Source organism: Dipodomys spectabilis, unplaced genomic scaffold (genome assembly GCF_019054845.1).
Source record: "Dipodomys spectabilis isolate Male_0828 unplaced genomic scaffold, ASM1905484v1 ptg000002l, whole genome shotgun sequence".
In the NCBI taxonomy this organism is placed as follows: domain Eukaryota; kingdom Metazoa; phylum Chordata; class Mammalia; order Rodentia; family Heteromyidae; genus Dipodomys; species Dipodomys spectabilis.
In genome coordinates, this window is record NW_024870679.1 from 60,613,715 (window position 1) to 60,640,948 (window position 27,234).

General features: G+C 35.6%; 1 protein-coding gene across 2 annotated transcripts in view; it reads left to right on the forward strand.

The window, feature by feature from the left end:
- The window catches only part of Mysm1 (Myb like, SWIRM and MPN domains 1), a 39,982-nt gene extending 14,969 nt beyond the window's left edge, over window positions 1-25,013 (forward strand). For both annotated transcript variants that reach the window (XM_042676826.1, XM_042676835.1), the window contains 12 exons: window positions 3,976-4,106; window positions 5,320-5,423; window positions 7,017-7,094; window positions 9,786-9,874; window positions 12,510-12,564; window positions 12,956-13,006; window positions 13,547-13,621; window positions 14,145-14,333; window positions 15,117-15,249; window positions 19,381-19,486; window positions 19,665-19,722; window positions 20,901-25,013. In XM_042676826.1, coding sequence (XP_042532760.1) covers window positions 3,976-4,106; window positions 5,320-5,423; window positions 7,017-7,094; window positions 9,786-9,874; window positions 12,510-12,564; window positions 12,956-13,006; window positions 13,547-13,621; window positions 14,145-14,333; window positions 15,117-15,249; window positions 19,381-19,486; window positions 19,665-19,722; window positions 20,901-21,059 — 1,228 coding nt within the window. In that variant the 3' untranslated portion in view covers window positions 21,060-25,013. The remainder of the gene's footprint in view (window positions 1-3,975; window positions 4,107-5,319; window positions 5,424-7,016; window positions 7,095-9,785; window positions 9,875-12,509; window positions 12,565-12,955; window positions 13,007-13,546; window positions 13,622-14,144; window positions 14,334-15,116; window positions 15,250-19,380; window positions 19,487-19,664; window positions 19,723-20,900) is intronic.
- The last annotated feature ends 2,221 nt before the right edge of the window (window positions 25,014-27,234 follow it).

Below are 27,234 nucleotides of genomic sequence, written 5' to 3' on the forward strand. Positions count from 1 at the left end.
AGTATTTTAATCAGGTCTATGCAGAATTTAAAATTTTGCAAATGATCCAGAGAGCTTTCATCTTTATTATCACTTCAGTAGTCAAGATTTAAAGTTTGTCATAGTGGACTTTCTAAAATGCTACTGCTAGCATAATCCATCTTAGAGTGTTTGAGCTTGAAACAAAAAGTGACTGATGATTGCTTTAAGAAGCAATTTCTTAGGACAGTGTTGGGAAGCTATAAATATATAATAAGTACTGTCCTAGGCAACAGTGTCTTTCCAGGTTTATTCATATGTCTTGACTAAAGAGAAGGAAACATTTGGTGATTAAGGCATGGTGTCATGAAGTTTGTTTAGATTGCAGAACTCGGCTTCATGAGGATACAAGAATTTTCTGATGCATGAAATTTACACTCTAAATTGTTGGTATATTTTACTGGAACTACATGAGAGAGAGGGAGCAAAAGAAGGCACTTCTCACCTTATTAACCTGAATACTCTGAAAGTTGAATTTTTCTTAATAACATATTAATCAAACCATCGTTAAACATTCATAATTACTATTACTCTTTTTCTAAGAATTGTATAAGGCCATCTTTACATAAAGATTCCCATTTCCTTTGCAGGGATTCTGCTTTGTTTCTTGGTTTTTTTTCTTCTGTTATATTAAGAATCTTCCTAGCCAGGTGCAGTGGCGCATGCCTGTGATCCTAGCTACTCAGGAAGCTGAGATCTGGGGATCGTGGTTTGAAGCCAGCCTGGGCAGAAAAGTCTGTGAGACTCTTATCTCCAATAAACTACTAAGAAACAGCTGGAACTGCCACTGTGGCTCAAATGGTAGAATGCTAGCCGCAAGCACAAAGAGGCTCAGGGACAGCACTCAGGCCATGAGTTCATGCCCTAAGACAGGCAATAAAAAAAAAAGAAAAAGAAAAAAGAATTTTCCTGTCCTTTTGCATTAGCTTTCTGCTATAATCTCAGACTGTTACCAGAAAAAAGCAAAGACCTTGTTAGATCAATCACTGTTAATATCACTTAAACATTTGGCTTTTAAAGATGCCCATATGCTGAAAGAAGAACTTTTGTTCTTGATCTTGATACATGGTCATCTTGTACTGGTTAAACTACTAAAGGTTTGACTACTGGCTAAGGATTGCATCATGATAAAAAAGGAATAACTGCTAATGGTTACTTAGAGACCTCCGAGGTATAATCTGTGTATTTAATGTTATGATTATTAAATTTATTACTTTAAATTTTAGATTCTAAATCAGGCAAAATAATTTACATAAGTACTATAATTTATATGGGAGTAGTTTTGTAAAGCATTACCATAATTCATGAAATCATCTCAGTATTTCTATTTAAACATGCTGATTTAGTAGAACAGTGTGAAAACCAAAAGAAGTGTTCTTCAACAGAATTCAAATCTATTCTCTTAAGAAATAGGGATGAGAGTGGTGATTTAAAAAAAGGAGAAATGGTAGGGAGTTAAGTTTTAAAAATAAAGAGGCCTGCCAGATTTGTTTGTAGATGAAAGTATCCTTCCATAAAAGCAGACGCAGTAGACTCTTTGTCTAGGGGAATTTTTAAAATTAAAAAAACAGTAAGCAATGCTGTTACTGAATTCTTGCCAAATGCCATGCATTATATTTAAATTTTCTCTAGTCCTCTTGACAACTTTGTCCTCATTTTACAGATGAGGAAAATGAGAGTCACAGGATAAGAGGATAAAGAACTTGTTCCGGGTCACCCTAGGTGAAGGTGATTTCAGAGTCTTTTTTGTTGTTTTTTGTTTTGAGACAAGGTCTCTCTGTACAACCTGGTTGGCCTCACATTTATTGTATAATCCAGGCTGGTCTCAAACTTGTGAATTTCTGGCCTGAGTCTTCTAAATGCTGGGAATACTGACATCTACCGCCATAGCCACTGAGTCTGCAGTCTTAATTTGGTACTTCAGTCTTGATTTTGTGTTTTCACAAAATCAGAGCCTTGATAATTCTATCTTGCATCTTCTTTCCTTCCAGATCTTGGTAGTCTTGTCTTCTTAACTCATTCAGGTCTCCTCAAGAGAAATGAAAGGACTCTGGACACCGTCTCTAAAATGTATTTTCTTCTTGTTTTCTGTTTCATCTTCTCCATAGAACTTATTACCACTGAAAATATATTGTCTTCTTATTTTGAGAATACTGGCAACAAGAGGACAGAATTCTGTTTTGTTTATTGGTAATTTTCTTTTTTTTTTTTTGGGTCTGGTTGTGGGGCCTGAACTCTGGGCCTGGGCGCTGTCCCTCAGCTCTTCAGCTCAAGGCTAACGCTCTACCACTTGAGCCACAGCGCCACTTCCGGCTTTTTTCTTTTTGCTTATGTGGTGCTGAGGAATCGAACCCAGGGCCTCAGGCATGCAAGGCAAGCGCTCTTCCACTGAGCCATCTTCCCAGCCCCTGTTTATTGGTAATTTTCTACTGCCTAGGACAGTGCTTCAAATATAGAAGGTACTCTGTTATGGAGAAAAGATTATCATCTGTCTTAGATGAATGGAAGTCTTGAGAGTACTTATCACTTGTTTGCTACTGTGTAGATTACTGGGTTCTGTTTAAAGCCTTTTGATTTAGATAATCTTTTGATAAAGTCAGTATAGTAGACATGTTCTTTCTTGCTTTCCTATTACTGTCTGTACAGTTTGTTTCCTTTTCTCTCAAGACATCCTGAAACTTTTATATGGAAGTTTCTATTTTCTCTGGACTTCATGAGATTTATGATTTTAAATTTGTTCTGTGTTTCGAAAGGCCTAAACACATTAAAAAAACTTATTTAAAAAAAAAGAAAGGCCTAATTAATCTGTGCCTGTTTTTTATATTCTAGTCCCCTTATTCTTTTTCATTTTAGCACTATTTCAGTCTGGCAATGTAGTATATATTATTCATTGATTATTTGATGGTCTCCCCCACTGGATTAGTTCTGTAAAGTCAGGAACTTGGCCCTCTTCTCTAGAACAGTGCTTGGTATACAATGCACAGATATATACAGAATAAAATATATATCTGAATACTTATTTAATAGCATCTGTTCTTGAATCCTGTTTCACTCACTTCCTTAAGTAAATGCCTTGTGAACCCACTGGTTCTTTCACTTCTAAAATGAGAGTAGTGTATCTTATAAAGTTGTAAAGAAGGTAGTTGTGTAACTCACAATGTTACTCACAAACTCGTTTCTAATATTAACTTTTTTATTACTCTAAAACCTTAATTATGTTTCCTAGCATAACTCCTTACATTTATTCAGTAATTACATGTCTTAGGCTCATATATGAGCCTCCTTATTTCCTTCATAGTCTTCATGAGTTTCTTAATTCCACTGGAGTCCCCTCTATACCTGTTTCTGTTTGTTACTGAGAATGAGCACTTAATATTTATTGGTATCATGATTCAAAATGAATGTAAAACTTGCAAACATTTATGAGCTAGCTAAATGTTTGTTTGGCAGAGGTAGAGTAATATGTAAGTAGTAATATTAAGAGTTAGAAACGTGTAGAAGCTGATTATATTGCTCACTGATAGAACACCTAGCGTGTATGAGGCCTAAGATTTGCACCATATGGGAAAAACAGTTGGAAATGTCTAGTATTACATTCTTTCAGACAAATAAACCTTCTGTCCAAAGATTTTGACTTGAGTTTAGATTTGTGAAGCTTCTAAGTTCAAAATCTAGGAAAACTGGAATCTATGGATTTTAACATTGGAAAAAGAATGATACCTGTAAGAGAAAATAGCACAATACATGTACTTGTAAGTTATTGAGTCATTTAAAGATATCTTATTTCAGAAAAAAAATACACTTGGGTATTAGTATTATATTTACTACACATTTACACATCGAGAGGGGTAAAATAAGGTTTTCTTAAGGTTTCTTATATATTAGACGTTTTCCCCAGAAATCTTTTTTGCATGTTTTCATTCATCCAAAATAATTTTACTTCCATCTCTTAATTAGGGAGATATGCAAACCGAAATACTTAAATAAGACCTCAGTACGTCCTGGCCTGAAGAACTGTGGGGATGTTAATTGTATTGGACGGATTCATACATACCTCGAGTTGATAGGAGCAATCAATTTTGGATGTGGTAAAAATAAAAACCCAACAACATTTTTTATCCTGATAGCACCTTTTAATTTCTGTGGCGATTACAATTCAAGTAGATTTAAGTATGTAAAATTCACAATATACCATAGTTTTTTTGGAATAGATATGTTAAGATTTTGCTGTAAAATTTTTTTGATTGAACTGTTCTTTTTTATCTACAGTAAAAATTGAAAGTGTAATTTTAAAAGTGTTTGATCTAAATAGAAACAATTTGGGAACATAGTTCTTTTTTTGGGGGGGGGGAGGAACATAGTTCTTTATCAAGTGGAAATATAATTTTAGGAAAAGTAGTGAAAAGTTATCTAATTTGCAAATACAGCTTGAGGCCAGTATAGCACTTAAAATGATTCAGATATTGGGATCATTTTATACAAATATTCTAAAATACAAAAATTCTGAAATTTGAAATGTTTCTTGTCCCAAGTGTTTTTCATAATGATTACTGAACCTGTGCTGAACTCCCACTGGAAATGGTATCTAGCAATGATTAAATAAAAGGAAATAGTGTAGGAGTCTTACATGTAATAAAAGCACTAAAATATTTTCATTGAAAAAAGTTTTTTTTAACCTTAATCAAGTTTGGAGTTGATTAGTATGCAAATTTCAAAATGTATTCTACCCTCTCATTGAATTAACATGACAAGAACTTGTAGAAAACTAATAGTTATAGTTGTGTATAGTCATAAGGTAAATGGAACCTCACCACTCATAGTTAAAGAACAGGATTCTGTGTTTGTTTGTCTATGAAAATGAAGCAACAACTATGAAACTTCCATAGTTAAAGAACAGGATTCTGTGAGTGTTTGTCTATGAAAATGAAGCAACAGCTATGAAACTTCCATAGTTAAAGAACAGGATTCTGTGATTGTCTATGAAAGTGAAACAACAACTACGAAACTCGCTGATAGAAATGATTTCATATTATGTAGAGAATACGCATCTGCCTTGAGGTCTGCCCTTCATTTCAGTGGCCTGGTTTGCCCAATGCCCTGAATATTGAGGCTATTAAATTTTTTTTTATTTATTTTTTTTTAGAATTATAGCAATGCTTTATTTGAGAAAGGCAAGGTAGCACACCAGATGTATTATCATGAAATAACAATCACCAAGAGTTCAGCTATAGATGTATTGTCCTACTTAATGAACATATTTCACAAATGATATATTGTTTTATCTTTTCTGAATTCCAATAGAACAAGCTGTATATAACAAGCCACAACCACTTGATAAAGTACGAATTAGAGACAGAAAAGATACAGTAGAAGCTTACCAACTTGCCCAGCGTTTGCAATCTATGGTAAGCAGTCAGCTTTGTTGCTTAATGGTCTTTTCACTGTATTCCTTACTTAGTAAGGTATGCCATTTTTTTGTGGGGCATGGGGTTTGAACTCTGGGCCTGAACCCTGTCCCTCAGAAATTCAGCTCAAGACTAGCGCTCTACCACTTGAGCCACTGAGCCACTTCTGGTTTTCTGAGTGGTTTATTGGAGATAAAAGAGTCACAGACTTTCCTGTGCAGTCTGGCTTTGAACCATGATCCTCAGATCTCAGCCTCCTGAGTAGCTAGGATTACAGGTGTGAGCCAATGGTGCCCAGTTTGTCTATTTTATTTTATTTTTTTGGGGGCGGGGGGGTCCGGTCGTGGGGCCTGAACTCGGCCTGGGTGCTGTACCTCAGCTCTTCAGCTCAAGGCTAGCGCTCTACCACTTGAGCCACAGTGCCACTTCCGACTTTTTTGTTTTTGCTTATGTGGTTCTGAGGAATCGAACCCAGGGCCTCATGAATGCAAGGCAAGTGCTCTACCACTGAGCCACCTTCCCAGCCCCTTGCCTATTTTTTATATCTGCTTACAAATGACTTTGTTAGAAAGACTGGTTTCTCTTGTACTTTTCTGTGTTCTATTCCAATTTCTATTTGGTATACAAGACGAAACAAGCTATAGAGCTCTCAGAATTGACTTACAAACCATTTAGAACCATAATGTGTTTCTGACATGGCCTTCAGCTATTCAGTTTGATTTATAAATCTGTCTTTTAAAGCTATATGGTTTATAGTTCAGTTTTCTTTTTCTCTTCCATTTTGGAATAATTGCTCTTTGTGTTTCATATGTTGAAATCAGTGAATTTTAAAATGTTTAAAAATTGGTGAATCATATTTTTAAAATAAAGTTATCCAGCAAGTCTCTTATGAGTTATAAAAAGATCTTGTTAGTTTTGCATGTAGTGTAAGAGAAAGAGAATAAAAGTGTATAGATGGTTGAGTAGCTATTTTTCTGAGTATTTAAAGTATAAATCATTTCTACCTAGATGTGCTTATCTAAGAATGTTTTCAAATAACTAGGTAGAGGTAATATGAGTACTATAATGCCCTTTGGCACTTGGTCCATTTCAAGCAATTCAATATAATGAGGTTTATAAAACTAGACATTAGTAATAGAATCAGTGAATTTTTTATTTGTGCTAACAGTCTCCTGTTAGTCTCTCTTTTAAAGCCAGGAAGTAATTTTGTTTCTGGTTCTCAACATTATTCCTTTTTCTGTATGTCCTTACAAAGTTTCTAGTAGAGAAGGTTAGAGAGAATTCATTTTGCTGATGGTCTATAGTATTTTATGGATGAAACTGAAAATTAAAGAAGAAATGGAAGTAAAATATACAAAATTATCACTAACTTTTAAAAATAAACCCAGCTGTCACTTCCAGGCCTATACCCTGCTTTTTTCTGCAGTCTTCTTCCTCTTAACTTACTCTGATATCAGTAATGTTATTTTGAACATGAATTTCTAAGTTTACATAAAGTAATCATTTTAGATAGTCATTGTTTTAAATTTTATATGTTAATGTGCTGTGATTTCTCCAGGTTAATCTTTTTGCTTTATTTTAAACCTCTTATAGCGTGCACGGAGACGTAGGGTACGGGACCCCTGGGGAAACTGGTGTGATGCAAAGGACTTAGAAGGACAAACATTTGAGGTAACTTTGACCTTTCACATGAACCATCATTGAAAAGTGTTTTGTTCGGTCAGTGTTTATTGGCAAAATATTTGTATATCTTAATAGCATATATATTCCCATGTCAATTTGTCTGTCTGGAATTTATCAGTAAACAATCAAATGGAAGCCATTGGTAGTAAAGGTAACTAGGAACGTGCCTCATTTTCTGAACTTTGATTGTCTTAATAATATATGCCAGGCCAAGAAGTTAATGTACCCAGTTCATTTTATTAAATACTTATTAAATAATGTCGATACACCAATTAAAAGATCGTTCTATACATTCTATACAAATGTATAGAAGCTATAACTACTGAAATGTTATTTCTGCTAATAAAAACTGGAGTCCTGGGGCAATTGACATAGTTCAAGCGATGGAATACTTGCCTAGAAATCAGGAGACCTTGAGTTCAAACTCTAGTACTACAAAAAAATTTAAAACCTAAAGTCATAGGCATAACAAGCAATGAATGTGCTTTTGTGTGTATAGAAACATGAGCCCTAAATATATAACTTGTTGTAGATAACCAGCATAATAAAAAGGAAAGAATATGAATCTGTTTACTGGCTTTGTTACTTTGGTTGACTACTTGGCCTCACTGAAACTTTTTTTTTTTTTTCTCAGTCATAGGACTTGAACTTATCCTGGATGCTCTCCCTCAGCTCTTTTGAGCCACAGTGCCACTTCTGGTTTTCTGGTGGTTTCTTGGAGATAAGAGTCTCATAGACTTTCCTGCCTGGGCTAGTTTTGAACCACGATCCTCAGATCTCAGACTCTTGAGTAGCTAGGATTATAGGCGTGAGCCACTGGCGCCTGGCTTGAATCTCATATTTTAATTTATGAAATGTGGGTAATACTTCCTAAAAGAAATACCTTTTACAAGAAATAAGAGACCAAATATATAAAGGTCCTACGGTTAGGTATTCAATAAGTCTGCATGCACAGGTACTCAGTAAATGTTACTCTAAATGTCTTCCCCATTTCCTATTCCCAATCTTCTAGTCATATTAGTACATGCTGTTGTTCATAATAAATTTATATTTCTAGTAGGAGATAAAAAAAAAACCTATGGTAAGCTCCAGACACTGGTCCAAGAATTAAAGGATTCTCCAGCTGGTGGTTCATATCTGTCATCCTAGCTACTCAGGAGGCTGAATGAGATGTAAGGATCAAGGTTCAAAGCCAGCCCAGGAAGGAAAGTCAGTAAGACTCTTATCTCTAGTTAAGTACTAAAAAGTAGAAATGGGTCTGTGGCTCAAAGTGGTAGAGCACTAACCTTGAGCACAAAAGCTCAGAGACAGTGGCCAGGCACTGTTAAATCACATACACACATGAAAAAAGATCCCTTCAAAGAGTGATCAGAAAAGGTTCACAAAAGACAGGTTATCTGATTCACAAGCTTAGCAAAAAGATCATTGAAAAGTAGATGGAAACATTCCAGGTTGAGAGAGCGGCACAAGCCAAGAGGTACCTATGAAGAATACTAGATACATTCTGGAAAAGGTGCATGGTTGATTTTGACTAGATTATAAGAATGGTGATAAAAGAAAATGATTGGATATAAGCATTCACTCATTAACTCTACTGTAACACCATGGCATTGTTATTACTATTTTCATTTTAAAGATGAGGAAACTGAAGTGTTAAAAGTTCAGATCTTGTCTGTGGTCATCAGCTAATAAGGAGCAGAACCAGGCATTCTAGCTCTAGAATCTTTATGGTAGTGTTTCCTCTTTGCTGGGGATTTGCTGGTGTTAGGGATTGAGCACAGTGACTCACACATGCTAGGCTCTCTATTACTGTGGAATTTTGTTCTTAACCATTACATTGTTTATCCATTGTGAAAGAAAATTCAACATCTCAGTAACTTGAAATAGGTTAAAAAATAGACTTCTGTGATTATGAGTTTTCAAATCTGGATGATAGATCCTATTTATTGACATGGGCAGCTCAAGAGCAGGAACAATACTTTTTTAGTGTGGCTATGTAGTTTAATGAGTTAAAATACGCATTATCCAGCCAGGTGCTGGGTAGCTCAAACCAATAATTCTAGCTTCTCAGGAGGCTGAAATGTCAGGATCTAGGTTTGAAGCCAGCCCAGCCCAGGCAGGAAAGTCATGTCTCCAATTAGCCACAAATAAATAAATAAATAAATAAATAAATAAATAAATGAGCTGGAAGGCAAGAAGTGGCTCAGCTGGCAAAGAGCTAGTCTTGAGTATCAAAGCCCAGAGACAGTGCCCAGGCTCTTGAGTTCAAGCCCAGGACTGTTTTTCGTTTTTTTTTTTTTTTGAGTCCGGTCATGGGGCCTGAACTCTGGGCCTGGGTGCTGTCCCTCAGCTCTTCAGCTCAAGGCTAGCGCTCTACCACTTGAGCACCACTTCCGGCTTTTTTCTTTTTTCTTATATGGTGCTGAGGAATCGAACCCAGGGCCTCTGGCATGCAAGGCATGTGCTCTACCACTGAGCCACCTTCCCAGCCCCCCAGGGCTGTTACCTAGACAGACAGAGGATTTCCAGTAAATTCTTGTTGTTTGTTAGAAGAAGGAAACCCCCTGTGCCAATTTAATCTTAACTTCATACACTCTTAAATTTGGTTTTAAAGACATTTATTCCTACTCTTAGTATTTGATATACTCTTTAATTAACTGATGGCTTTTATTTTTTTAGCATCTGTCTGCTGAGGAGTTTGCAAAACGAAGGGAAGAGGAAAAATGTAAGTCTACTAAATCTTCAAAAGCGTCAAGACCAACAAAAAGGTATGGCTTTACATTGTATAAAGGTACTTGATTTTTGTTAGTTTTTTTGTGTGTATGTGCTGGTCCCTGGGGACTTGAACTCAGGGCCTGGGCACTGTCTCTAAGCGTTTTTGCTCAAAGCTAGCACTCTACCACTTGAACCACAGCTCTGCTTTCAGCTATTTGGTGCTTAATTGCAGATAAGAGTCTCACAGACTTTCCTGCCTGTGCTGATTGCAAATCTTGATCCTCAGATCTTAGCCTCCTGAGAATTACAGGTGTGAGCCAACTCAGTATCTGGCCAATGTAATTGTTTTTAACTTAATCACGTGGTTAGAAAATTTGTGGGAAAATATCCAATAGCTTTATTACATTATTCATATTAAGGAATATCAGTTACTATTTTCTAGTTAGAAAATTTTAAAAAACAGTAAATTTTTTTTTCACTAATTATTAGTTTGGGAAACCTTCCAGCTAAAGTTTAAAGTTCAGGTTTCATAAACATTGGATCCAACCAATATGTTACAAAGAAGTCTTGTTTACAACCAGTGGCCATTCACCTCTGAACTACTCTCTTTGTGCTAATTATACACAGTAGTTGTAGGACTTGTTTTTGACTGTATATATATTACAAATGTAATTTGTAGAATTAAGGATCATCAAGTAGGTTAAATATCTAAGTTTTCTAGATCTCTCATTTCCTGCAGTTGCCCTATTAAATAGACTATAATTTTACTTCTTTTAAAACTAGATGTCTAATACTGCCAATAGAACACTTTGCTAGCAGTTCTGTGTTCTTGCATAAGCCTTGAGTTGCCATTTATAAAATAAAATTAAGTGGTAGCTATGTTTTAAATGCTTCACTTACAGTAACCCATTTAATTTCAGTCCTCTTAAGTAGTTTTACATTATCATTCCCATATTACAGGTGAGAAAATTGAGTAGAAAGAGAGGTTATAGTAACTTGTTTATATTAATGTATATAGTGGTGGAGTTGTGATTTAAGCCAGAGAAACCTTAAAAATCCTTATTCCTGGTAATATGTAATCTGATATCTATATACTGCCTTTTCAGAACAAATTAAAACTTACACTGTCATGCAAATGAAGTAGGTAGAATATATAAGAAACATAGTTTATATGAATCATCATTTATCTGAACTCCTCATCCGGAATCCACATACTTGATTTTCTCAATCTGTATGTGAGGTTTGCATTTCAAGTCATTCCAGCTTGTCAGAAACAACTTCTCTTTTCTTCTTTTCTCTTCTCTTTCTTTTCCTTTTATTTCCTTCCTTCTTTCCTCTCTCCCTTACCTTTTCTTTCTCTTTCCTCCTCTCACTCCTTCTTTCTCTGTCCATCATTCTCTCCTTCCCTCTTACCTCTTCTCCTGCCTCCTTTCCTCATGCTCTTCCTCTTCTTTCTGACAGCCCTGGGGCTTTGAACTGAAGGCTTCATGCTTTTACTTGGCTTTTTTAGATCATGGTCAACAATTTTTGTTGCACCTCCATTTTTGGCTGTTTGCTGGTTAATGGAGATAGAATCTTTCAGACTTTGTGTGCCCTGGCTGGCTTCAAGCATCTGTCCTGAAGATCTCAGCCCCTGGAGTAGCTAGGATTACAGACACATGCCACCAGCACCTGGCTTTGTCAGAACCTATTTAAATTCATGTGTACTTTCTCATTCTACAGCCATCACAAACATTGATGTTGGTCATGTTCATACTTCCTAAGTGCCCAGCCATGTTTTTCAAAGCTGTTTAATATTTTCCCCATCTGTCTTGGCCTTTAGTTTCTTTTTATTCATTTAATTTAAAAACTTTTGAGCTTCACTTGACATACAATTTGAATGTATATTGTATTTGGGGCCCTGTTTTTGGTTCCTGGAATATATTTGTAAAGCAAAACAAATGTATCCTCTTCAGTACTAACAGACTCTGGTAAAAATGGGACCCAAATATCATACTCTTTGTGTTATATTCTGTTAACATGTTTGTTTCTCTTTCAATGAATATAGCATTAAAAAAAAAAACCTTTGCATTATTTGTAATATATTTTGAACCTCAATTCTTTACTAGCCACAGCTTTCTAATGTTTCTTCGGGGTTTACACATGGTTTTGTATCTAACCTTGGCTAGGTTCCTTTCTTTCTCTTTACATTTTAAAATCAGAGTTTTGTCGTAGGACTTTGTGTTATTTCCTGTAGCAGAACATTTCATTATTCATTCAGCATTTAATGAGTCTTTGCTCTGTGAGGGGCACAATGGCCTATATTGAATGGAGTGTTTTTGAAAACTATCTTCCTTGAACTTGCAGATCTCATATCAGATATTGGGTTGAGATTCAATGAATTTTTTTTAAAGTCTGCTTTCTATATAAGTCAAAACTATCGTGTTTCTTTGGGAAAATGTTAAAGGAATTTAAGACAACAGAATTTCTTTCTCAGATTGTCTTCCTTTTTTTCTTTCTTTCTTGCTTTTTTTGTGTCAAATCTGAACAGTACTTCTTTCAGAAGGGTTGTATGGAATGTCATGAGAAATTCTTTTAATTTCAAATACAAAATTTAAGTTTATTGTTGATAACACATGCTCAGATCCGTAAATCAGTATTTTCTTCCTAATCTTATTATATTAAAAATGTTTTTTTTCCCTTTTTCAGCTCATTTGATCCCTTCCAACTGATACCTTGTAATTTTTTCAGTGAAGAAAAGCAGGTACTCTTTATATATCAATGAATGATCATAAGTGGTATTTCCATCAGACAGAGCATACTTATTTTTTTTCTGGTGTATAAGCCATGTGTATATAAAAGGATAAGAGCCTGGAAAAGGAAAAGGCCCTAGGTTTTGGCCCCAGTACAAAACAAAAAAATCAGACAGGGACAGGTATTAATAGCTGGAAAAGAAGGAATTTCTTTGTGCTGGGGTTTGAAGAATAACTAAACAACAACCCCAAGATAGTAAACTCTGCTTGTGTTGTTCCTTGCGTGGTAGTGAGGATTTTGGGGATAGGTGAAGGAGAAAGGGTGGATCTCTGCTTAATGAGAATAGAATCTCTGTTTTTATGCTCCCATTTGTTTTTGTTTTGTTTTTTTTTATATTTCAGGAGCCATTTCAGGTGAAAGTGGCTTCAGAAGCACTTTTAATAATGGATTTGGTAAGGATAATCTATTGTGTTTACTTAGTTATTCTGATTTCTATTCTTGTGTATTTTTATTACAGGCATAAGAGTATGGAAGACTATCCTCTTTTACAAGGAATCTAAACTAAGTCTTTTCTTTTGGAGAAAAGCCAGACAATTGCATGTTTCCATATTTTAGAGAAAATAAATTAATGTGAGTTTTGCAGACTGTTTACCATTATTAACCCTGTTTCTATTTCCTAATATCCCATGTCTGCTGCCTTTTAGATTACTGAAACAATGCATAACACTTGTAATTTGGAGGTTCCTTGTTTGCACTAAACTAAAGTAGGACTATGGAGTCATTTGGTTCAAACTATTTCAAGCACCAGTAAAGATAAACTTTAAATCTAAGTCCCGGTTGCTCCAGCAACTAGTTCCCTTCCCATTATACTTTATTATAGATAAGCATGGTTACCATACTTAGACTGTCTATCCTATGATAGCATTATTCTTTTTTTTTTTGTCAGATGGGTTTGTTCATTTGGTCTAAGTCTATCTCGTATTTTTTTTTAGCATGCTCATGTTTCTATGGCAGAAGTAATTGGCCTATTAGGAGGAAGATACTTAGAAGCTGATAAGGTGGTTGAAGTAGGTGCTTTCTTTTTAAAAAATGTTTAGTTACTATTATCCTTCTGTATGACAAATATTTTGTAGAATTCCATGAATATTACCAAAGTAGATGACTTAGGATATATGTGAAAATATGCAAATGTAAAAATTCTCTGAAGTTACATATTTTCTTAATATTCTATATACTAAGCATCTATTGGCTTTTCCTATCAAGGATAGAATACTACTAGGCCTTGGCTTCTGGTTACCTTTGCCAACATAAAACTACAACTAAGAGGCCAAAAACACATGCTAATTCTTACAGTTGAAATTGGTATGCATTATTCTACCAATTATTGTTGTCATTAATGAATCATTTGTTAAAAGAATCCTTTTTTACCATTTTACATTACAATTTTTACCATTTTACGTTACCCTTATTGCTATTACCCACTTAGAATAGAAAATGCATACTAGCACATAGTCACTTTTGGAATACAGTTGATTTGCAAATAAAACTGATAGGATTTCAGTGTAATAATATAAGGATCAATATTTGTAGGTTTGTGCAGCAGAACCATGTAACAGCCTGAGTACAGGACTGCAGTGTGAGATGGACCCTGTATCACAAACCCAAGCCTCAGAAACCTTAGCGGTAAGAGGCTACAGCGTTATTGGATGGTATCATTCTCATCCTGCATTTGACCCTAATCCTTCCTTACGAGATATTGACACACAAGCTAAATACCAGGTATGCTCATAGGTTTTATTCTGTAAATTATTATCTACACTTCCTCCCTTTCTGAGTGTTGGTGGCTTTCACCTGTAATCCTAGCTACCCAGGAAGCCGAGATCTAAGGATTGTGGTTTGAATCTAGCCTGGGCAGGAGTCCAGGAGAAGCTTATCTCTAACTAACTACCAAAAAGCCAGAAATGGAGCCGTGACTCAAGTAGTAGAGTGCTAGCCTTGAGCACAAAAACTCAATGCCCAGGCTCTGAATTCAAGCTCAAGGACCAACACCAGTAAACAAAACAAAGTCACATTCCCACTCTGATTTTTTATTAAATATACTTTGATTATGTTTAACTTTATATTTCCAGTATTTTACAGCTGGGACTTTGATTTAAGTTGCCTTTTTTTTTTTCTTCCCAATTGGTGGGACACATGTTTATCTAAGCATTTGGAAAGTAAGCAGTTTTGTTTATTATAGAAAAGCCATGAATGCAACATGAATAAATTCTTACAGGAACTTAAAAAACTGTTAGGAAGAACTAGGACAGGGATTGAGTGAATAATTAATATAATTGGAAACATTAATATAGTTTGCGCTTGGGGAAAAAACTTTTTTTAAAAATTCTGCAACTTGTGTGTTTTTGCTGTAGGTTTCTATTTGTAGTTATTAATTAGTTGTTGGGATATGAAGTTCTTAATGTTCCTTTTTTCTTTTTTACTATTTGATGTTTAGAATATTGATATGGATAAATAATTGATTTAAATATGTATGCTAAAACTATGCTTTTCTTCTAATTATAGAGCTATTTCTCCAGAGGAGGTGCAAAATTCATTGGAATGATTGTTAGTCCGTATAATGGAAACAATCCTTTACCATATTCCCAGATGACCTGCCTGGTAATAAGTGAGGAAATGAGCCCAGATGGCTCCTATCGTAAGTTTTCAACAGTAACAACCTCTTATCAATCCTAACCTCATTTCTTTGAATCTCAGAAACAACTGCAAAGCATTTGATGGGAAGGTGACCCTAGATGTGATGCTTAATGCAATCACTTCTCCATCAGCAAAGGATGAAAATGTAGACAAGCAGTGTGTGTGCTGGACACTGGAAAGACTACAGTAAAAACAAGACAGAATTCCTGTTCTAATGAAAATATTTTTGTAAATATAGATTGGCTTTCTCTGCAATGTCATATAAATGAAAAAAACATAAATGACTCTAGCTTTCCTTCACCTCCCAGTGACATTGGGCTTACTAGAGACTACTTTTGCTTATTTTTTTTGGTACCAGTGCTGGGGCTTGAACCCAGGAACTGGGCACTGTCCCTGAGCTTTAGTACTCAAGACTAGTGCTTTATCATTTGAGCCACTTTTCCACCTTCAGATTTCTTTTTTTTTTTTTACCTTGTATTTTATTGGAAGTAAGAATCTCATGGGCTTTCCTCCACAAGCTGTCTTGGAACTGCTATCCTCAGGTCTTGGCCTCCTGAGTAGAAAGGATTACCGGCATGAGTCACAGGTGCCAAGCACTAAGGTCTGCTTTTACATATCTTAATTCCCATTCTAACTTAAGAATAAATTTGATTGGCATAGCTTATCATCCAGCTTGGTTCCTCTTAGGTTATATCTACTCATGATGCAGTCAATTTTGGACAGACTAGGAGACAGACTAGAAGAAGGAATGGAGCATGGATAGAGAAAGAATTGACACTTCTAGGATCTTCTTAATGCTACTTCTTGAGTAGGGATTTCCTCTGTACACCTCACTGCAGTTACAACAGTATACTCCTTTTTAAATCATGAGATCTTTGTGTCTATTGTTCTGTTTAACACAAGGTCTAGGATAAAGTGAGTTTGCTTAATTGCTAATTCCTCTTCATTTTGAATTATATTCCTTGGATGCTACATATTTGGTCAACACTTCCCAGCATTACCCACATGTCATATTTAGCAAATCTTGTTAAACTAAATACCCAAACACTAACAACGGATAGTCTTTGTAGTGCTTAGTTCACTGCCTTCTATCTAGGATCAGTCAACCACCATGAGTTTTTACTGTGTGGATAATGGTGGCATTAGCCTTAGTCCAGTATGCCAATCTGAGCACACCACATAATCCTTTGAATTACTATAGTTTTACAAAAAAAGTTACAGGAGAAAAATAAATAAATAAAATTAAATTGTTTTCTATTTAAGTCATTCTTTTTTCTCTCAGTCTTTTAGGTTTTGGTCATAAGCCTCTATTTTGATAGTATCTAATACAGTTGTCACTAGGTACATGTGACTTTAAATTCATTGGAATTAAGTGACCTTTACCATTCAGCTTATTTGATTCAACTTCTGACCAAAGTAAAGTAACAGAGACCATTCTGAAGCAATCACAAAACCTAAGGAAATAAAACAGTGGTATTTAGGATACAACTTTAGGCAGCAAAGGCAAGTGATTACTGAGATATGGGAGACAAATCAGTTGAGCTTCAAATTACCCCTAATATACTGACTTGAGTTTCCAGATAGGTAAGCATGATAGTCCATGTTTATATCCCAGACACTCAGGAGGCAGAAGGATAAGGAAGACAGCCAAGATAAAATTAGGGAGACCTTGTTTCAAAAACAGAGTGCTGAAATGTGGCTCAAGTGATGAGAGCATTTGCCTAGTGTGAACAAGGCCCAGGGTTTAATCCTCAGTAATGTGTATATAGTTTTCAGATATGGCAGAAGGAGGAGAAACCCAATAAGGGCCCTGCCAACTCTTGAAGACACAGAGTTAAGACCAAAGCAGCTAAGTTCCCAGAGAGAAACAAACAGTGTATTGTGAAAGATACACCTTCAAGTATACCTTCTAAAACAGCACATGAGTGTGAAGAAACTAGCCCAGGCAGGGGAAGGATAAGCTACTCCTGGATAGGACACAGCTATTCATTGTTACTATCATTGTAGAACGTTCTGTTGGACGCCTGTGTTGAAATGACTTGTCCATTGTTAAAACTGAGTTTTTTAATCTTAGGTTCTTTGTTTTGCTTCTCCAAACCTGGTGCAAAGTTTGAGATTTTCCACAAGCTATGAGATGGCATGTGTTACAGTGCTTTTACTATACTTGATCTTAGCCAAAAGGCTACGTTCTGTCTTTAAAATATCTTTTATGGTTCAGTGTCCTGAACTTGTATAAGCCAAGAAACATACTTAAGAATTGGTTTTAATTTAATACTATAGTGGATAGAAAGTGTGTACAAAAAGAAGTTTTTACTTTAATTCCTCTTTAAAATTTAGTATGTGCTTCTTAATACCAAATGGGGCTGTATATAGTTTATGTATGTATGTATTATGTTTTTCCAGTCAACCCTGGCTGAAAATACATTGTTTACCTCCTTTTATTCCCATTTTCAGCTTTCATTAAGAAGGGAAGTCACTCAACTATATTCAGATCCCAGCTGAAACATTTTCTAGTTATTTTAACTTGGGCAGATTAATTTACCTCTCTCATGTCTTCTCTTACTTTTTTAAAATGAGAAAAAAAACTGGTTTACAGGATAGATAGTTATAAAGCTTGTGAGTGAGGAATTGAAGTATTTAGTAAATAGTAGGTTTTTCAGTAGGTAGCTGTGATTATAGGGGGTAACTGCATAGTAGGTAATCAAAGCATGTCAGGTACATTATTGTTATCACCAGAAGTAGCCACTTGTGCTACAATGTGTTTGTTATTCTTAAGTTTCTGAAGGGGTGAAGTAAAACAGGAGGGAAGAAGTAAGAAATAAGAGGAAGAGATGATTATCAAAGGGAGCCCTTTAATAGCACATTCCTGGCTTTGCTTGAAAGCTTTATAGCAAAAAAAAAAAAAAAAATAGAAAAACAAACCACTAAAGAGGCAGTGTAATATATTGAGAACACATATTCTTTAATTCCAACTGTCTGGGGTTCAAATTTTGCTTCTTATATACAACCATGAACAGATTTATAACCCTTCCATGGTTCGGTGTCCTTATTTTTAAAAAAAAAAAAAAGGAGGACATATGGTAGCTGTGTCCTTTAGGTGATTTCACATATGTAAAGTACATCAGGCCTGGCACTGGTAAGCATCATATACTCATTAGTAACGAAGAGTCCGTGGCTTGCTTGGGTGCTCTGGCACTCTGGCGCTCTCACCCCCCTCCCCTTCCCCCTCCCTCTCCTCCTTCCCCTTCCCCTTCCTTCTTCCCCTCCCCCTCCCTCTCCTGGGGTTTTGAACCTCTGACATTTTACTACTTGAGCCATGCAACACACCGTAAGCTTTTTCTTTAGTATTCTGCAGATAACTTTATGTGGGAATGTGAAGGATATGTGGGCATTAGTTAAGGTGGCTCACTATGTGGTACTCTTCCCTTCCTAGCTACATACATGATGTCTATCTACCTCTTAGGACATTCTTTCCTCTAGAGCTTAGGTTTAAAGCTTTTATTTAGGTGTGGTTTCTGCCTCTCCAGGGTTAATGCTGTCTAGACTTAGATTGGTGCCTATAGAAAGGTGGAAAAAGTATGGGCTCAGAAATAAGGCAACACAATAGGATTTAGACTCTAACTCTCACTTGCTGCACATTACTTGGCTGTTTCAGCTTTGTTTTCTCATTTGTAAAATAAGAATAATGCCACCTATCGTGTTACAGCAATGTAATATGCTTAATAACTTGTGCTTATCACTAGGATGGCAGTATGTTTTGGCTTGCCTAAGACAGTAGCCTTTGATTCTGGCATGGTTATTAATTGTGTTCTCTTCCATTCAGAAGGTCTCTTGGTCTGAGTGATAAATTATGTGATCATCCTACCTCTTATAGTGCCTTGCATAGAACAGTCATGAAAGTGTCACTCTTACTTTTCTTCATTATTATTAATAGATCAGCATTAAAATGCTTGATGGACCAAGTACATTCAGCCAGTAAATATTTAATGAAAGCCCAGTGTGTTCTAAGTGCTTTTCAGCGGGTCTGCCAAACTATGGTTGTAAAAACACTGAGGGGAATTTTAAGTAATTAAAAGGAGAGTGGAGATTTAAGAAATAGTTGAAAAAAATGTGTTTCGTTATGCTTTTCTAGGTTTACCTTACAAATTTGAAGTACAACAGATGTTAGAAGAACCTCAGTGGGGATTAGTGTTTGAAAAGACAAGATGGATAATAGAAAAATACAGGCTCTCCCGCAGGTATGTGTTGTGGTTTGAGATGGCTGCACATCTGCAGTGTTTCTCATTAAATTATGTTTCAGAGAAAACCCAAGTTAGATATAAAATTGTGATGTATGGCACCAGTGATAGTTTATTACACAACTGATTACTTTATAGTATTTGTTTCATCAGTTTGTTTTCATATTTCTTCCTACAGCAGTGTCCCCATGGATAAAATCTTTCGCCGGGATTCTGACCTAACTTGTTTGCAGAAAGTAAGCTGCCTTTATTATAATTGGTTCCATTGTTCACAGAATCCAAAGCTATTTATCTCAATGTGTTTTCCCATGATGCCTTATGCTTTGTGGATACATTTTCTGGGTAGCTCTTTATTGCTTTTTCCTTGCTAAAATTAATTTCTAGAAGATAATTAGTAATGTGTTTTGTTACCCAAGCTTACACTGAAGTAATACTATTTTAGAATAAATTTGTCAGTGCTGACTGATAAATTTCTTAGCAGATTATTATTGTGCACAGTGGAGATTTTTCTGATTTTATTAAACTGAAAAGCACCATGTTTCCTTGTTAGCCTTAACAATTAATCATTCTTAAGAATGATAGTAAAAATCTTAACATTTAAATGGTCATTTAAAATTTTCTAAAGCAGGAAATAAAGGGTATAAGTTCTTATATTTCACTTCTAGTTTTGCTTCTGTAATGAATCATAGCATTTATCTTTGATGATTTGTTTTTAATAGCAATTAGAAATAGAAAAATTTGAATATATGTTTGGTTCATTGTTTTTCAATTTATTGACTACTGGGACTTGGATCCCAGGGCCTTGTACATAGTGACCAGGCTCACTACTTCAGCCATAGCCCCATAACTTCTTTTTCTGTTTCATTCATGATGTTATTACTTTTATAACAGAACAAAAGATGAAACAGGACTGGATCTCATGGCCCTTTCTCTTATATCCTCTGAGTTCAGAATATTTGCATTTCTTAACAGCCAGCCAGCCAGCCAGTGTCACTTTGGGGTGTTGATGCTGCCATACTTTTTACAGATAGTCCAGTGGGTTTTAGGAAGATTTACTGTGACTGTGGAGCTCTATCATCAAAAAAAGACCTGTGTCTTTTAATCTTTCAAGATTATTTTCTTCTGTAAATGTAACTGCTCCTCATCGCCCTAAAAAGTAGAGTGAATAAAGTTGCAAGTTTGTCCAGAGTAGAGAGTGTCACATAACAGTTCCACTTTTGTCTCTCTATGTGAAATTGTAAGGGTACTATACTCTGTGTTCCTTAGCAGAGTTTTCATTGTTCCAGCATAGAATTACTGAACACAAGTTAATTTTTAACTGGTACCTATTTAATTGTCAATGTGTAGTTTAGAAAGTTATAAAACAAAGTACACTTTCTAGGTACTTAATTATGAACTTTTTATTCTCTACTAGCTTTTGGAGTGTCTGAGGAAAACCCTGAGCAACATAACCAATTGCTTCATTGCTGAGGAATTCTTAACTCAGATAGAAAATTTGTTCATTTCTGACTACAAAAGCAAGCAAGAAAATGGAATAACTGAAGAGAACTGTACAAAGGAATTGTTAATGTAACTGAAACAAAGTAATTTTGACATGATAGATCCTATTTTCAAAGCTCATAACCTTGAAATTATTGTAATTTAATTGTGGCACAAATAGCGTTTTTTTTCTTTTAATTCACAAAATTCTCAACTTACCACCTAAATCACTTGAAAAGGGAAGGATTAAACTTGTTTTTATACAATGGGTATAGGTGCTATATAAACTAGGGTGCACTGTAAAGGCCTGTCCTTTATTAAGTAACTCAGTAGACTGAAAATTTATGCAAATAGTCTGCCTTACTGTTATATTCAGATTTATCAATGAAGAATCTCTAATTTTTACTTCTTTCCTGAACTAATCATTTATTATTTTCCATTTTGGCATCTCAGATCTCATTAGCAGGACTTTGAATCTTTGTATATGTTCTGATGAGATTTGTGTTGGCTGTTTGGGGTTGCAAATGAGATATAGTTTGGTAGTCACTGCGATAATTACAAACTGATAAATCTAATAACATACTATAGGGGGGCCGGGAGAGAATCTTAAAAATAGCCAGGGGAGTGTCCCAAAGGAGAGAATTAAGTTACCAATTTTTAATCATGGATATTTGTTCTTTTATAGCAACATTACTATAAGTTATGACATTTTTCTCAGCACTCTAAAAACATTTTTATTGATTTTACACACATGAAATAGTAGCTCTTCTATCTGCTCAGTATTGTAGTAATTAGACCTGGTAACTAATCCTCCGATAGCTTGCTTGTATATGTATATCTACTATAAGAAAAAAAGAGATCAGCTGCAATAAAGTTTAAATAAATAAGAGATTTAATTTTTAATATTCTACATATTTAACTCAGTTGTATGCTTTATGAATAGGAAGTGAAAGTCAGCATACTTGTTTTATAGAAAATCCAGCTTTTAGACAATTTCAGCTTTTCAGACATACATTATCAAGTATTCTTTTTTTTTGGTCTGATACTAAGACTCAAATTCAGTACCTCCTGCCTTTGTTCATGGGCTAGAGCTTTACCAACTGAGCCACACCTCTCAACCCCTCATATATTTTTGTATTGTTTTACAACTTTTGAAAATGTAAAAAAAAATTTATGTGATATCTTTCAAATTATATATTACTGATCTTAGAGAACTGAAAACATTAGAATTTAGTGTATGTTTTTGAACCTAAGAGGATAAGTGGTACTGGATCATTGTGAAGAGACAACAAATCATAAGTTTGATCCACATTTAAGTCCAATTTCCAAATAGAAATAAAGGTGCTACCTCTTTTATTAAAATTCTGTAAGTTTTAGTTTATTCCTACTAACCAAAAAACTGATTTATACCCAAGCATTCTTATGAACAGTTTAAGTATATTTCAGTTAGAAGTTATTCTCCATTTCTTCTTTATTTGTTTGTAATCAGTAACCAAAGAAGAGTAAGGCAGTATGGGAGTTTGCGGTTTTAGGTGACCTGGGCTTGTCTCAACCTTGTTATTTGGGGGAGATAATAGTTTACTTTCTGTGGGCATCAATTCTTTTGTGTGCCTGAGATTTAAATTACCTTTTACTGTCCTTCCAGGTCTAAAATTTTACCATTCATTCCATTTGTTAATGGAATTTTTTAGTTTGAGATTGTGCAGTTCCCATGTTAACATTTTTTTTTTAAGAAAATGAATCGTTTTCCCATGACAACATAGTTTATGAAATTACTTTGAGGGCTGGGAGTATGAGTCTAGACCAGAAATCAAGGAACCTAAGCTCTATCGTAACTGCATTACCCACTTTGCTGTGTGACCTCTATTCAGTCCAGAACATTGCTGAACTCAGGCTTTTTCCAGTGGAGAAAGGGCTTTAAAATCCCAAAGCTCTACCCTAATTCTGTGACTTTTATTATTGCACCCAACTGTCAAATAGTGAGCTTAATTTCTTTCTTGTACCAGCTTAGCTAATGAAAATTGATTCTAGCACTTCTCCGGTATTAGATTTAGCTCAGTTCCAAACAAATTCAAAATAACATTCAGAAATGGGCTCTCAAGCACCAAGCAAACAAGCAGGATTAAACTGTCTGTCTATGCCCCTCCATTCTAGCCTGAATCATTCTTCTTAAGTCTTTTAAAGCTGTGTTTTCCATTTCTGTAGTTGGTTTGACTATAAATTCAAAGCTGCCTGAACTTTTGTGGGCCTCAAGCAAATCTTGGACTCATTCTATACAGAATTTAAATTATATCCTATGATTCAGTTTGTATAAAAAGAATTCATTAATGTTTTAAATGGAAACATTTCCCTTAAAGATCCATTTTTTCCTCTCATGAAGTTAAATTAAAACATTTTTATGGGCTTTTCATACTACAAGCCTGAGGCACTGTGCCTCATGGATAAGTTGTCCCTGCTGTGTTCTGACCACCACCACTACTACCCCAGCCCCTGCAAGAGCACTGCCATCCCGCTGTTAAAGTCTGACCACTGCAATGTCATCCCTTTGCACTCTGACCAGAATTCTGGAGATTGAGGTTTCTCTGCAGCTGTTTAGTGCTTCCCTAACCTTCTCTATTATGTTCTGCATTCCCTGCCTCCAGGAGCAGGGAGAGGTCTGTCACCTGCAAACTGTCAAGGGCTCTCATTCTGGGCAGAAAGAGGTGGTGGGGCTTTAACGTACCACCCACGGATGCCTCATGCTCTTTCATTTCCCATGTATTTTGCTGAGTCCTAACAAGGGAAGTTGGAGAAAGCTGAGCAGTCAGGATCCCTAGGAGTAGTACTCTATCCTGTGCCAACAAAAGAGCCACTATACCTGACCACCTGGTTTGTTGCTACCCATTCACAAGGCCGCAACAACAGATCTTCGGTCTGGTTTTCTCCATGAGAATTGAGTCAGGGTACCCACATTTTTTCCCCGAGACTCAGTCTAGCATGACACATGGCATCAAGAGAAACTTTTGCAGAAGCACAAAAATAATTATCAAATTTGATTTGAATCCACAGCTTACCAGTACTTTTGATAGTGTTCTTACAAATTAATATATTTTACAATATGTCCAGAAAATCACTGTTAATAATATAATATACTTAAGTTCATTATGTCCTGGTTGGCCTTTTTTTTTTTAAGGTTTTATGTGTGATATAACCCGAAACTCTGTTTTCTGCTTGTTTGTTTTCCATTTGAACCTATAATTACACTTTCTGATATTTTATGAATTGATCTTCTAAGCCACATCAAGTTCCTAGAATCAAGAGGTTATGGACATGGTCTCCCCATTAAATCATGTATAACCCAGAGAAGCTATGATTATGCCATAGCCATAATTGTTACGGATCTAAAATTCAGAAGATAAATTAATCTCAGTATCTAGGTTGTTAATCATTTTCTTCCTTTGGTGTTTTTGAATATATTCAGGAGAGCTTTAATTTCAAGAGGGCCTGATTTGTTTTCTTTGAGGTATCCTAGTAAACTGTCTTGGGATTTTTGAAGTCTGTTAAATGTTTTCACACTTTTGATTCCTGTTTTATAGGTGACCAAACACTTTGGTTTCAGCCTGTTTACATTTCAGCATGTTATAAGTAGATCTGTCAAGTATCTTTAAACTTGTGGATTTGACATATACAGGACGTTTTGTATATATAAACTTACTAGATATCTACATGATTTGTTGATAAACCAGTTACTGTTATTTTTCCCAGATGTTATCAGTGTTGGATTTTTTTCCTTGGTTTGAAGTTTAAAATATTCTATAACAATACAGTGATTTCAACCATTGTACATTTGTGCATACCATGTTGTATATATATATTGTTAAAGAATATGGTGAATATCAGTGTTTATAGACTTAAGAAATATCTTACCCCAAAATGATTATGGTCTTTCTTCCATGCTTACTTGTGATATACCATTATATATCTAACTTTAAGACTTGGGATTTTATCTTATAAAAATTAAGGAGAAACTTGCTAAGGATTACATGAAAATAAATTTTTGAAAATAAAATGGGTGATCATTTTGTCTCTAAATTATTAGCAGTGTGCATATTGAATTACAAAAAGAAAAGCATTTATTCATAAAAGAAGGCTATTATTTACCAAGTGAGGGGGGGAAACACAATTTGCTAAGACACTAGGAATCAAGCTGTGATTGAAATGCCTACAGAGAACATTTAAGGATAAAGGATGACTAGAGAGAACAGACCCATCTTTGGAAGAGGTACGTGGCACGGTTTGGTTCATTGGTGTTTGGGGGAAGGTGTTGCACTGAGAAGTGAGGCAAGAAGTGAAAGTCTGAGAGTGCTGAGAATGCTTTGTCCGTTGATAGGTATACGAAGATGTTCACTGTGAAGCAGCCAGTGTTCAGTCAGCTAAATCAAATTATAGCAAGTATATAAAGAAAGTGGAAATCTCATTAACTTAGCATTAACTTTCTCATCTTTTCTAGTGAGTAAGAAACTTACACATTTAAAAAACAAGATCATATCTTTGGCTTCTACACGTTTCTCAGAACATCTTTCTGGGTTGCTCACTCATGGGTCACCAACAACCAAGAGAAAGAAACAGCTTTTATGAACATGTGAAGAAGAGCTGGTCATCCTTTGCATTCTGCAGTATCCATCTGAAGTCAGTGACTTGATGCATTTGAGTAGAGCTTTAGGATACTGTTTTTCTAGTTAAGGATGATTTTATTTTCTTATTTTTTTATCATCAATGTTTTGAGAGTAGATTCACAGAGCATTAGTTGCTAGGTCAAGAACTTTGCATCTTTGAGATGTTAGTATTTGTGGAGAAACTTCTAAGTCCTTTAAAGGACTTATTTTTTTTTTCCTTCATAGTAGCATAAGCGGGGTTCCTCTTGCTTATATAACAAATTTGAACTCAGGTCCCTCAGTAAAAGTAATTTAAGTGACAACAATGAAATTCTGAATTTTTATTCCAAGACATTTGCTGGCCATTGATTCCTCTATACACTTATAGTTAATCACGTCTTCCCTAATTTTCAGTGTTTCTAAGTGGTTGGCTTTTCTAAAATAGCATATTTCCAATTGTTTTTATTTCCAGCCTTCTGTAGTGGAGACAGGTGACAAAGGATGGAGAATCGTATCTATTTTAGCTTGGAAGTATACACATCACTTTTGCTAACATTTCTTTGCACAACACTAGTCCTACATAGATTCAGAGGAGACTAAATCAAGTCCTGATTGAGCAGCTCCTATTGAACAAGCTTCCTTGTTCCATAGTCTCTCCAGGAGAGACTATGTTACCCTATGGAAGGGGGGGCCCATGAATTAGTGACAAGCACTCTGTTCCACATGGCTAAAATTGGGGGGGAAAAAACTCATAAGCACAATGTCCTTATAAATCATTATGCTTGAGACCCTAAGTTCCTTAAGGAAAATTAGTGAAGGCAGTTTCCTAATGTATTAATTAACATGCCTCAAAACTGGGTGTGATGAATCAGCCTTGTAATTCTAGCTAGAAGGTTGGGAGTGTCATGGCCTGAGCCCAGCTTGGGCAAAAAGAACCAAAAAATTATGGTGGCATGCACCTGTTATACAAACCAGGGAAGTATAAATAGGATGTTAGTCCAGGGTGGCCCAGCCGAAAGTGAGACTTATAATGAAGGCAGGGCTGGGAAGGTGGCTCAGTGGTAGAATGCTTGCCTTGCATGCATGAGACCCTGGGTTTGATTCCTTAGAACCACATAAACGGAAAAAGCTGGAAGTAGCACTGTGGCTTGAGTGGTAGAGCACTAACCTTGAGCTGAAAAGGGACAGTGCCCAGTCCCAGAGTTCAAGCCCCATGACTGAGCAAAAAAAAAAAGGGGGGGGGGGGCAAAGGGGCTGGGACACAGCTCAAGGGATAGAGACTTGCCTAGCAAGCACAAACCCTGAGTTCAATATGCCAAATGCTACTACTGATAATAATACCTGTCTCAAAACAAAGACTGTTAAAACTGGAAAGACCTTACAAATGTCAGGTTTAGAGTGCTATATTTTAACATGAGGAAACAAATCTGCAGAAATGTAGCAACTTTTCCAGTCACATAACCAAATTAGAAGCATGGTTATATCTAAAGAGTTCGGCTATTCAGCCCCAGAATTAGTGCACATTTCTTTTGGGGGGGTGCTAAATAATTTTCAATTTTATGACATAAAGAACTACCCTAAAGGTTTTATGTGCAATTCCAATGTTCAATATAATTTATGTTTTAATTTAAAATG